This window comes from Leptonychotes weddellii, chromosome 9 (genome assembly GCF_054177405.1).
Source record: "Leptonychotes weddellii isolate Sample4059 chromosome 9, ASM5417740v2, whole genome shotgun sequence".
Lineage (NCBI taxonomy): Eukaryota > Metazoa > Chordata > Mammalia > Carnivora > Phocidae > Leptonychotes > Leptonychotes weddellii.
Genome location: NC_138377.1, coordinates 92,831,461 through 92,844,937, shown reverse-complemented (window position 1 = coordinate 92,844,937; position 13,477 = coordinate 92,831,461). Strand labels below are relative to the sequence as shown.

The 13,477-nt window shown below is 38.1% G+C and overlaps 3 protein-coding genes across 7 annotated transcripts in view; 1 reads left to right on the top strand and 2 right to left on the bottom strand.

Annotated features, from left to right (window-relative positions):
- Positions 1-13,477, top strand: part of CSNK1G1 (casein kinase 1 gamma 1) — a 269,186-nt gene that overhangs the window by 68,694 nt on the left and 187,015 nt on the right. The window lies entirely within an intron of this gene.
- Positions 1-13,477, bottom strand: part of LOC102731775 (estrogen receptor-like) — a 464,527-nt gene that overhangs the window by 407,053 nt on the left and 43,997 nt on the right. The gene's annotated exons all lie outside the window — the stretch shown is intronic.
- TRIP4 (thyroid hormone receptor interactor 4) overlaps positions 1-13,477 on the bottom strand; it is a 63,583-nt gene that overhangs the window by 44,664 nt on the left and 5,442 nt on the right. For 4 of the 5 annotated variants that reach the window (XR_014148128.1, XM_006734860.3, XM_081829554.1 and 1 more), the window contains exons 4-5: positions 3,915-4,127; positions 2,016-2,094 (exon numbers count right to left, since the gene is read on the bottom strand). Coding sequence is in view for 4 of the 5 variants with exons in the window: in XM_006734860.3 (XP_006734923.2) it covers positions 2,016-2,094; positions 3,915-4,127 (292 nt within the window). In the remaining variant the exon portion in view is untranslated. The remainder of the gene's footprint in view (positions 1-2,015; positions 2,095-3,914; positions 4,128-13,477) is intronic. The other variant, XM_081829556.1, reaches the window with a different exon arrangement.

Below are 13,477 nucleotides of genomic sequence, written 5' to 3'. Positions count from 1 at the left end.
GCACCTCACAACATACACAATTGTCAATCACTATGTTGTACACCTGAAACTAATATTAAATTGTATGTCAATTACACTTCAATTTTTTAAATCATATTGTTAAAAGAATAAAAATAAATTTAAAAATCCTTTTTTTTTTTTTTTTTTTAAGTGAGGGAGAGAGAGTGGGGAAAGGCAGAGGGAGAGTGAGAAAATCTTAAGCAGGCTCCATATCCAGTGCGGAGCCTATTGCAGGGCTCGGTCTCACAAACCTGAGATCATGACCTAAGCCAAAATCAAGAATTAGACACCTAACAGACTGAGCCACCCAGGTGCCCCTAAAGAATCATATTCTTTGTGGCACCTGCCTGGCTCAGTCAGTGAAACATGGAACTCCTGATCTCAGGGTTGTGAGTTCAAGCCTCTCACGTAGGGTGTAGAGACTACTTTAAAAAAAAAATCATATTCTTTGACTCAATAATCTGATTCTTAAGAATTTATCCCAGGGAAATAAACTGAAAGATTTAAGAGTCAAAATATCCAGTAACTGAAAAGTAGGTGATCAAATTACAATAATTCAAGTTAACAGACTATTCTTAGCCACTAAAAACAATAAATATGAAGAATAGATAGCAACATAGAAACTAATTGTAAAATACCAATTGAAAAAAAGGAAAACATAAAGTTCTTTTTATTTTTTTTGAAGATTTTATTTACTTATTTGACAGAGAGACACAGCAAGAGAGGGAACACAAGCAGGGGGAGTGGGAGAGGGAGAAGCAGGCTCCCCACTGAGCAGGGAGCCCAATGCAGAGCTCGATCCCAGAACTCTGTGATCATGACCTGAGCCAAAGGCAGACACTTAACAACTGAGCCACCCAGGTGCTCCGGAAAACATAAAGTTCTATACACACTATGATCACTACTTTATAATACCAATCAATCAATCTTTATAAAAAAAAAAACCATGGGGGCGCCTGGGTGGCTTAGTCGTCAGTTAATATCTCAGGTTCGTGGGTTTGAGCTCTGCATGGGGCTCCCTGCTCAGAGGGGAGCCTGCTTCTCCCTCTTCCTCTGCCCCCCCCACCCACACCTGCTCTTTCTCTCTCAAATAAAATCTGTAAAATAAATAAATAAGTAAATAAAATTTAAAAAATTTTTTTAAAAATAAAATCTTATTTTTAAGTTTTTATTTAAGTAATCTCTACACCCAACATGGGGCTCAAACTCACAACTCTGAGATCAAGACTCGCATGCTCCACCAAATGAGCCAGCCAGGTGCCCCATCCTTAACTATTTTTACCATGTGTTTTTCAACTATATAAGACTTAGAAAAGAGTTGCCAAAAAAAAAAATAGACTTCTGTATAACTTTCAGTAGGCTTCCCTTAATGTTAATACCTTATCTTACATAACCATAGTGTAATTATCCAAAGAAATTAACATTAGTACAATACTATTAACTAAATTACAGTCTTTATTTGCATTCCAACATTTTTGCCATTAACGTTATTTTCCTGTTCTAGGATCCAATTCAGAATCCCACACTGCAGTTACTTGTCATGTCTCCTTAGCGTCCTCTAATCTGTGATAATTCTTCAGTCTTTCCTGGTTTTTCATGAACTTGCAAATCTCCTATTCCTAAACTTTCATCCAACAATTTTAGCATCAATTAGTGGATCTTGCTCGTGGCAATTACTAAAACTGTGGTATTCTAAATGGCGATTTTCTATAACCCTCATTCCTTCATGGCAACAATTGGAATTCTTCTATAATAAAGAGCTGTCCCTTCTCTCCCATTTAACTTATTCATTTGATTCAGGACATTAATTTTATTCTTTGGGTTATAATCCAATATTATTAGTAGTTTTTTGCTCAATGTTAGGTGGTTTTAATAACTTAAAAAAAATAAATGATTGTAGAATAAATGGATGAATAAACTGCATCTTGCATAGCAGGGTACAAGAAAGAAACAATCACAGATACAACAAGATGTACCCACCACCATGATGATCCAATCAGAAGATTGCTGCCTACCTGACATTAGCTTCTTCAGCAGTTTCTGGCTCTTGTTTGAGTCACGCTGTAAAATATCCTGTTCTTCACGAGTACATACCTATAAAGTAATAAAAGACACATGATCCAAGTTACATTAATTTTGCTTGCTTGATATCCTAAAATGTAACCTCAAATTACACATTAGATACGGCAATAAAATAATGAGACTGTTGGTGTTTTTTTAATCCAAGCAAATACACCAAAAATATACATATCCAAATGAGTTTGCCCTAGTCTCTTTCTACTCATCCCTTCTTTTATGAACCACAGAAAAAACTTATCTCACTGGAAGTATCCCTGAATGATTTGATAGTTAAAAAAAAAAGAAAAAAAAATCTAACCTTCTTTCAAAGGACAAAGATTTGCCATCACTGAGAATACTGGTAAAAATACACGTTTTTTAAAGACTTCCAGTTCGGGCGCCTGGGTGGCTCAGTTGGTTGAGCGACTGCCTTCGGCTCAGGTCATGATCCTGGAGTCCCGGGATCGAGTCCCGCATCGGGCTCCCTGCTCGGCAGGGAGTCTGCTTCTCCCTCTGACCCTCCTCCCTCTCATGCTCTCTGTCTCTCATTCTCTCTGTCTCAAATAAATAAAATCTTTAAAAAAAAAAAAAAAAAGACTTCCAGTTCTAATCATGAAATCCAAGTCTTAAAAAAGAAGTTATAAGCAGATGTCTTATTAGAAAGAACCAGAAAAAGCAAGTTACAGTGCCATCAGTGAAAATTAGTCTAACTTTTATACTTTTATACTATATGTATTTCATTTCTTTGCCTTCAAATATTACCTACTTATAAAATAATGAATATATTAAGCAAAGAAAAAGTTCTGTTTATTATAAAATCACTGCAACTATAAGAAGGAAGGCAAAAAAGGAGTTACTTAAAAACAGTCGTTTGGCTCAGTCGTTAAGCATCTGCCTTCAGCTCAGGTCATGGTCCCAGGGTCCTGGGATCGAGCCCCGCATCGGGCTCCCTGCTCCGCGGGAAGCCTGCTTCTCCCTCTCCCACTCCCCCTGCTTGTGTTCCCTCTCTCACTGTGTCTCTCTCTGTGAAATAAATAAATTTTTAAAAATCTTAAAAAAAAAAACCTATACAAAAAACAAAACAAAACAATTTCATACTGAGTTTACAAAGCTGTAAGACTTCAAAGCCAATTTGCTTTACATTACTCTGATTCGTGAACTGAAGGATGCAAGAGATCTAGTGGAAAACACTGAAATTGCCTAGAAGTTGCCTCAGTGGCACAGAAAGTTTCTGCCAGCAGCCACAGGGCATTTCTCTAGAGAAAGCCCCATAGGAGAGGATATTTACTGCTGTCTGATGAATTTTTGTTTTTGTTTTATGAATATTTTTGATGGAAGACACTACATTTTTCAGGTCATCCACTATCAGCTTATTTTTTGAGTGTACTGAATAATTAAAGGACCCATGAGAGAAGAAAAAACAAAACAATATAAAATGGATGTCTTCACCAACATCTAATGCCACTGCTTCTGCCAGCCTGCTCAACTGGCAGAGTAAGTTTTCTAGACAACTTGTTAGGGTGTTTGTAAGACAGTTATTACTGCCACACTCTTGAAGTCATTCTCTCAGACAATGAAGATGAAAAGGAAATAGAAGCTATAATAATATGAGAATTATGTTACAGTATAAGACTTGGAGTCCTCAACAATGTATATACTCAAAACTCTTCTCACGAATAGGCCTCAGTACTAAGACATAACCTTGGGTTTTTGACTAATCAAATTCTTGCTACTAGAGTTCACTGGACATTGGAGGGAACAAATTTCCTAAGAAAAAGAGAAATTACTGGGGATGTGAATGTCCCTACGTATTCAGCCAAAGGACAGTAAAATAAAATATAAAAGAAACAATTTACCAGAGTACCACAGAAAAAGCAGGGGCCAGAGCCCTCCTGTTCACAGACAATGCGCCCACAGATCAGACAGTTATTGATCAGCTTGTGTTTCTGGCCCAGGCAATCACAAGGATGGCGACCAGGGATCAGGACGGCAAGCCTGTCCTGTCCCTCTTTTGTGTATAAACTGACAAACTTTGTCTTCTTCTTTAAGGAGTTGCTGTTCTCTTGTGCCTAATTATACAAAGATATCAGAAATAACATCAAATAATTAATGATAATGCAAACAATCAAGAAGAGAAAAACCTCAGTTCTGTTCAATGACGACTTATACACTACCTAGGAACCATGACAGAAGGAAAGGAGTGGGAGAAATACAAATTAAGGATTATCATCAAAGGTCTGAAGAAAGGTTATATTCTAGAAAAACTAGCTGATATGCCTTGCCTTTTCTGCTAGTAGCTTTCAGTCCTCTATTATAGCTGGTGGAAGGTAAATGTAGCAGTAAAAGCTATTTATGTGGCATATTTAAGCAAAGCTAAAGTGCAGATCATAAGAAACAAAAATGTCCCTAAAAGCAGATGGTACTCACAGATTTGGAAATATGATCAATAAAATAAGAAAAATCAAGAAAGGGGTGCTTGGGTGGCTCACGTGGTTAAGCTTCCGACTTTTGATATTGGCTTAGGTCATGATCTCAGAGTCGTGAGATCAAGCCCCGAGTTGGGCTCAAAGCTCAGCAGGGAGTCTGCTTAGGAGTCTCTCTCTCCCCTTTCCCTCTGCCCCTCCCCCTACTCGTGCCCTTACTCTCTCTCTCTAAAATAAATAAATAAATCTTGGGGCGCCCGGGTGGCTCAGTCGTTAAGCATCTGCCTTCAGCTCAGGTCATGATCCCAGGGTCCTGGGATCGAGCCCTGCATCAGGCTCCCTGCTCCATGGGAAGCCTGCTTCTCCCTCTCCCACTACCCCCTGCTCGTGTTCCCTCTCTCACTGTCTCTATCTCTGTCAAATAAATAAATAAAATCTTAAAATCTTTTTAAAATTAAATAAATAAAATAAATAAATAAATCTTAAAAAAATTTTAAAAAATTAGCTCCATAAGAAAAAGATGACACAATAGAAAAATGGGCAAAAGATCTAAACAGGAACTTCATAAAAGAAAATATCCAACTGGTCACCAGACACCCGAAAAGGTGCTTAATGAACTTCGTTACTCATCAAGATAATGCAAAATAGGGGCGCCTGGGTGGCTCAGTCGTTGGGCATCTGCCTTCGGCTCAGGTCATGATCCCAGGGTCCTGGGATCGAGCCCCGCATCGGGCTCCCTGCTCCGCGGGAAGCCTGCTTCTCCCTCTGCCACTCCCCCCGCTTGTATTCCCTCTCTCGCTGTGTCTCTGTCGGGTAAATAAATAAAATCTTTAAAAAAAAAAAAAAAGATAATGCAAAATAAAAGCCAAAATGCAACACCAACCAGAATGGCTTAATTGAAAAGGAAAGAAAATACGGAGTGCTGGCAAGGATACAGGAAGAACAATTAACGCTTTCATACACTGTTGGGGAGTATAAACTGGTATCTACTAAAGCTGAACATACGCATATCTTGTGACCCAGCATTTCAGTTTTTGGATATATACGCAACAGAAATGTGTAAAAATGTTCATCAAAGACATGTACAAGAATGTTCATTGTAGCACTGGAATTGAAAACGATCCAAATGTTCAACAGATTGATGTACTCACTTAATAGAATCCTCTGTAGCAATGAGAATGAAAAAGTATAGCTATACAAAACAATATGGATAATTCTTATAAACCATGTTAATTCAAAGAAGCCAGACACTAAAGAGTACATACTATTTAGCTCCATTTACACAAAATTCATAAGCAGGCAAAGCTAACCTATGGTGTTAAAAGTCAGGAAGGTGTTTTGTCTTGGGAGGGATGTCATTTTGGGGCAAAATGGGGGACCTCTAGAGGAATGGTAATGTTTTGTTTCTGGCTATATAGGTATGGTCAGTTTGTGAAAATACATCTGTTCACTTCTGTATATATGTTATAAAATAAAAATTTTTAAAAGAGAACTATATTTATCAGCCTCTGTCTTAGACCAGTCAAGCTGCTATAATAAAATATCACAGACTGGGTAGCTTATAAACAAATAGAAATTTATTTCTCACAGTTCTAAAGGCTGGAAGTCTAAGATCAGAGTGCCAGCATGGTTGGTGACCCTCTTCCAGGTCACAGGAATGATTTCTTCTAGATCACTATCTCATGACACAATAAGGCTAGGGAGCTCTGTGGGATCTCTTTTACAATACTAATCCCAGGAATGCCTGGATGGCTCAATTGATTAAGCATTTGCCTTTGGTTCAGGTCATGATCCCAGGGTCCTAGGATTGATTCATGGGCTCCTTGCTCAGGGGGAGCCTGCTTCTCCCTCTGCCTGTCGCTCCCCCTCCTTGTGCTCTCTCTCTCTCTGGCAAATAAATTTTTAAAAATCTTAAAAAAAAAAAAAAGAATAGTAATCCCATTCATGAGGGCTCCACCTTAATGATCTAAGAACCTCCTAAAGGCCCCACTTCCTAATATAATCACACTAGCATTTAACATATAAATTTGGGTGGGGGGACATAAACATTCAGACACTTAATTGTATAGATGCCTCTTGCTTTCCCTTTTCAGAGAAGAAAAATCTTTTTTTTTTTTTAAGATTTTATTTGTCAGAGGAAGAGACAGAGAGCACAAGTAGGGGGGCAGCAGGCAGAGGGAGAAGCAGGCTCTCTCTCTGCTCAGCAGAGAGCCCAATGCAGGACTCGATCCCACGACCCTGGGATCATGACCTGAGCCAAAGGCAGACACTTAACCAACCGAGCACCTAGGCGTCCCCAGAGAAGAAAAATCTTAAGAGTTCTAATGGTTGGGAAAATTACTACAAGGAAGAGAACAATTCTTTGCTAAGTATAAAGAGGTGACACACCCTAATGTCCAAAGCCAAGAATTGAGATATAGAGATAATTTAAGTCAATTTAGGTAAAAATTAAAATCTAAAAAAGTGCTACAGATTTTATCTAATCTAACAGGCTGTCATTTTTTCAAACTAGTCCATTGTATCTTTGACTATCAGTGATGGTGGTGAGGAGATTAAAATCTCTAAACAGAAACTTGTATTTGACTCCCATTAAATTATTCAGTAACATTAACATTTCACTCTGAGGGAGTGAAATTATAGCTAAGAACTGAACATTGAGAAGGAACCAGTATATAAAGAGATGGGCTAGGAACAGTTCAGACTGAGGGAATGACAAGTGCAAAGGAGAGATGGGGGATAGGTGTTCTGGGAACTATGAGAAGACTGTGTGGCTGGCACATAGTGAACAGGGGAAGAGTGATATGTAGATGAAGTTGGAGAGCACCTGGAGGCCATATCTAAAGCTTTTTAGAGCATTATAAGTAGCTTGGATTTTTATTCTCAGCACAGTGGGAAGCCAGTGAATGGTTTTAAGCAGTGCGGTGATATGCTATGAATTTTCTTGCTTGTCTTGTTCTTCCCTTCTCTACTGTATTTCTCAATGTATACTCATTTCCCATTATGTATATGAGAACTCCTCAGAGAGGCTTTCCCTGAATACCCTATATAAACTAGCTCCCTTCCTACCAACTACTGCCTATCACACTGCCCTTTTTATTTTTTTCACAGCAGTTTTCACAATCTATAATTACTTTTAAAAATTTTGACTGTCTTTTCTATCTTTCCTTTCATTATTGTATTTATGCTGTTATTTAATGATTATTTTACTTATTTATCTTTAAAGATTTATTTATTTGAGAGGGAGAGTATACGTGAGAGAGTACACATGCACACGAGCTGGGAGAGAGGCAGAGGGAGAGAAACTCAAGCAGACTCAGTGCTGAGCCCCAACATGGGGCTCAATCTCACAACCCTGAGATCATGACCTGAGACGAAACCAAGAGTCAGAGGCTCCACTGACTGAGCCACCCAAGTGCCCCCATGATTATTCTTTAAAAAATGAAATTAAGGCTTTAAAAATTTTATCCATTATTTGGGGCACCTGGCTGGCTCAGTCAGTGGAGCATGCAACTCTTGGTCTTGGGGTCATGAGTTCAAGCCCCACGTTGGGCATGGAGCTTACTTAAAAGGAAAAAAAAATGTTATCCATGATTTGATCACTCTGACCAGAAAATATTCTCTTTATGCTCCCACTATAGTTTTACCTTATTAAGATTCTATACACTTGCAGTCACCACCTATAAAATATACATTCACACATATCTATGTAATACATCTTCTACTTTAAAAACAGGTAATTTTACTGATAAGAGTAATACAAAAATTACTCAAAATAATGTTCAGATGGATTACAAACCTAAATGTGAAAACTGTAACTTTTAAACTATTAGAGGAAAATTTAGAATATATTTTTCACTTTGGGATGGGAAAAATGCCTTAAGACTTAAGTAAGCCATAAAAAGCATAAAACAAAGAAAAAGATCAATACATATAACTACATTAAAATTAAAAATTCCTGTGAGTCAAAAGATAACACAAAGGAATAACACAGACTAGTAGAGAGCTACAACATACTTAATAAAAAAATCACACACAGGGGTGCCTGGGTGGCTCAGTCGTTGGGCGTCTGCCTTCAGCTCAGGTCATGATCCCAGGGCCCCGGGATCAAGCCCCGCATCGGGCTTCCTGCTCAGCGGGAGCCTGCTTCTCCCTCTCCCACTCCCCCTGCTTGTGTTCCCTCTCTCGCTGTGTCTCTTTCTGTCAAATAAATAAATAAAATCTTCAAAAAAAAAAGCACACACAGAATACATAAAGAACTCCTATAAATCCATTTGAACAAGACTATCAACTCAGTAGAAAAGCAGGTGAAGAATATGAGTAAGTAGTTCATAATAATCCAAAAGTCCAAAAAATTGGAAACCAAAAATAAATCAACAAACTCTCCAAAATGACACACCCTCAATTTAGAATTCATGTGTATGCAAAGTAAAATTAAGTGCCATTTCTTATACTTAAAATAGGCAAAACTTGCAGTGCCTGGCTGGCTCAGTCAGTAAAGTATGTGACTCTTGATCTCAGGGATGTAAGTTCAAATCCCACATTGGGTGTAGAGATTACTTAAAAAAAAATTAAAATTAAATAAATGAAAAATAAAATAAAAATAAGATTTTTTTTTTAAAAGGGCAAAACTTTAAAGGCTTCACAATATTATGTATTGGCAAAGAAGGAGACAACGGAAATTGCTACCTTGATGGAAGGAGGATAAAATTGGTACAACTACTTCAGAAATTAATTTAGTAGTTTCAATAAAAGAAAAATTAACAAAGCCTATAATCCAGCAATTCTAATAACAGGTAAATACATCCTAGAGAAACTCTCAAATGTACCTGGAGGAAATATGTACAAGAATGTCCACTGCAGTATTCACAACAGCAAACTCTTATAAACAAGATAAAAGTGCATTTATGAATTAATGGAGAAATCAAATCAGTGGAATATTATATAGGAATTAAGAGAAACAAACCAAATCTATGTGTCATCATGGATAGCTCTCAAAAGGGCCTGCAAAATGACAATATGCTATTTGTCTACATTTTAAAAAATCACACAAAACTATACTATATATTAATGTACTTCTATATGTGAAAAAATAGACTATTAAGATTCATACCAAATTCATGATAGTAATCATCTGCAGGGTGGTAGGAAATAGAAGTGTGTACTAGTTTCTCAACCTAAGCATTACTGATGCTTTTTTGTTGTTTTTTTTTTTTTTTTTTGATGCTTTTTTGTTAACAAAGGAGGCTCTCCTGTGTTAAGCAGGATGTTTAGGAGCATCCTTGGCTTCTACTCACTAGATGCCAGTAGCACCCTTTTGCCCCATGTTGTGACAGTCAAAATGTTTCCAGACATATTCCCTGAGGGGCAAAATCAAGAACCAGTGGGTAGAGAGAACAAAGAGAATTTCAACGTTCTTTGTAAGGTTCCTTTTATTTTATTTCATTTTATTTTATGTAATCTCTACACCCAATATGGGGCTCAAACTCATGACCACAAGATTAAGAGTCACATGTTCTACTGACTGAGCCTGCCAGGTGCGCCCTCGTTTATTTTATTTTAAAAAAGAATACAGGGGCGCCTGGGTGGCTCAGTCGTTGGGCATCTGCCTTCGGCTCAGGTCATGATCCCAGGGTCCTGGGATCGAACCCCGTGTTGGGCTCCCTGCTCGCTGGGAGGCCTGCTTCTCCCTCTCCCACTCCCCCCTGCTTGTGTTCCTTTCTCGCTGTGTCTCTGTCAAATAAATAAAATCTTTAAAAAAAAAAGTAATAATAAAATTAATAAATAATAAAAAAGAATACAAAAAGTGAAGAAAATACAAAAAAAAATGTTAAGAATTGTCAATTCTGGGTGGTAAGTACATGGGTCTTTATTATATTAGTCATTATTCTGGGGTTTTTTTTTTCCATCTAAAAAAGTCTATTTATGAACTACCATATGATCCAGCAATCCCACTTCTGAGTATACATCCAAAAGGATTGAAAATAGGGTCCTGAAGAGATAATTGCACATCCATGTTCAGAGCAGCACTATTCACAACAGCCAAAAAGTGAAAACAACTCAAATGTACATTGAGGGATGAATGGATAAACAAAATGTGGTGTATACATAAAATGGAATATTATTTAGCCTTAAAAAAGAAGGAAATTCTGTCATATACTACAACAGAAATGAGCCTTGAGAGCCCTATGCTATGTGAAATAAGCCAGGCACAAAAAGACAAATACTGTCTGATTCCACTTAGATGTAAAACAGTCGAATTCACAGAAACAGAAAGTAGGGGCGCCTGGGTGGCTCAGTTGGTTAAGCGGCTGCCTTCGGCTCAGGTCATGATCCTGGAGTCCCAGGATCGAGTCCCGCATCGGGCTCCTTGCTCAGCGGGGAGTCTATTTCTCCCTCTGACCCTCCCCCCTCTTGTGCTCTCTCTTTCTCATTCTCTCTCTCAAATAAATAAATAAAATCTTAAAAAAAAAAAAAAAAAGAAAAAAGAAACAGAAAGTAGAATGGTGGTTGACAGGGACTGGGAGGAGGAGAAAATGGGGAGCTATTTAATGGGTACAGAGTTTTAGCTTTGCAAGATGAAAATGTTCTGGAGATCTACTGCACAACAATATGAAAGTACTTTTAATACTACTAACCTGTACATTTAAAAATGGTTAAAATGGTAAAAAAATTTACCAATTGTACATCTTAAGTATGTGCAATTATATATGTATGTCAATTACACCTCAATAAAGCTGTTTTTTTTTAAAAACTATTATTGTTCATTGTAAAAATAAAAAATAGAAAATATAAGAGTATAAAGAGGAAAAATTAAAACACTTATTATCATATTACCTGAAGAAACACCAGTTTTAACATTTTCCTTATAGCATTCCTAGGTTTGTATGTGTATGTGTGTGAAAGTATGTTTGTGTGTATACAGAATAAGTAATTTTTAAACACAAAAAATCAAACATACATATTTTATTCATGCATTTTTCACTCAATATTTTATGAGTGTTTTCCCAAATTATATATTTTAGAGAACAATTTTATTAGTTGCATGGTATTCTATCAAATGAGGGAACCATAATTTTTTTTTTTATTAAAAATTTTATTTATTTTTTGACAGAGAGAGAGAGCGAGAGAGGGAACACAAGCAGGGGGAGTGGGAGAGGGAGAACCAGGCTTCCCATTGAGCGGTGAGGCTGATGCGGGGCTTGATCCCAGGTCCCTGGGATCATGACCTGAGCTGAAGGCAGATGCTTAATGACTGAGCCACCCGGTGCCCGAGGGAACCATAATTAGTTTAATCTTTCTCTTACTGTTAAACAGGTCAATTCAAATTTTCAAGTTTGTTTGCATGTTTCTTTTTTTTTTTTAAAGATTTATTTATTTATTTTAGAGAGGGAGAGCGCTGCGGGAAGGGGCTGAGGGAGAGGGAAAGAGAGAGTCCCAAGCTGACTCTCCGCTAACTGTGGAGCCTGACATGGGGCTCAGTCTCATGACCCTGGGATCACGACCTGAGCCGAAACGAAGAGTTGGTGGCTTAACCAACTGAGTCACTCAGGCGCCCCTGTGCATGCATTTCTGATTACTTTCTTACATTAGATTTTTTAGTCATATTAGTAAGTCAAAAGTATATGAACATTTCTATGGTTCTTTTTTTTTTTTTTTTTAAAGATTTTATTTATTTATTTGACAGAGAGAGACAGCGAGAGCAGGAACACAAGCAGGGGGAGTGGGAGAGGGAGAAGCAGGCTTCCCGCCGAGCAGGAGCCCGGTGCAGGGCTTGATCCCAGGGATCAGGACCTGAGCCCAAGGCCACTTAACGACTGAGCCACCCAGGCGTCCCAATAAGCATTTATTATTTTTTTTAAGATTTTATTTATTTATTTGACAGAGAGAGACACAGCGAGAGAGGGAACACAAGCAGGGGGAGTGGGAGAAGGAGAAGCAGGCTTCCTGCAGAGCAGGGAGCCTGATGCGGGGCTCGATCCCAGGACCCTGGGATCATGGCCTGAGCCGAAGGCAGACGCTTAACAACTGAGCCACCCAGGCGCCCCCCTTTCTATGGTTCTTGATATATGCTGCCAAACTGTCCCCCAGAAAGCTTAAACCAATTTACATTGCCACCAATAGTGTACAAGAGGTTCCTGTACAAATACAACTTCACCATCACTGAGTATTCTATTTTAAAAATCTTTAACAATTTAAAATTATAGGCAATATCTCAGGGATTTAATGTGTATTTATTTGATTACCAGCAGAGTAACCAACCATCCTGGTTGGCATAGGACTTAGGAAAATCTCAGAATACTGGACCTATAGTGCTAAAACTGAGAAAGTCCCAGGCAATTAGGGTGACAAACTGGTAAAGAAATATCTTTTAATGTTTATTGGTCATTTGTGTTTTACCTTTTGCTTGTGATGCTTCTTGCTTATTTTATTCTGCTTGATAAAAGGCTTAAGTCTCTATTCTTTTCCCTTTAACTTAACATTATTTTGCAAATACTTTTCCACATTTTTTTTTTAACTTTTTTTAAAATTTTATTTATTTATTTGACAGAGAGAGACACAGCGAGAGAGGGAACACAAGCAGGGGGAGCGGGAGAGGGAGAAGCAGGCTTCCTGCCAAGCAGGGAGCCCGATGTGGGACTCGATCCCAGGACCCTGGGATCATGACCTGAGCCGAAGGCAGATGCTCAATGACTGAGCCACCCAGGCGCCCTCCACATTTTTTTTTTGCATGGTCATCACACTCAGAGTTTTTTGGTCACCTCTCTTCCATCTTAGCATAATTAACTATTCCCTTCTATTGGGAAATTTAGTTTGTCAAATTTCCTTGATTATAAATATTTCTGCTGACTTCACAGGGCTATTTTGAGAACCATGAAAAAATACGAAAAAACTCTAAAAACTAAATGATAATGATGGCAGTGGCAGTAGTAGATGGCCCAAGTAGGAACACTCCTAATAACAGATAGAATTGTGCATTCTTTTAGTAAAAATCCACA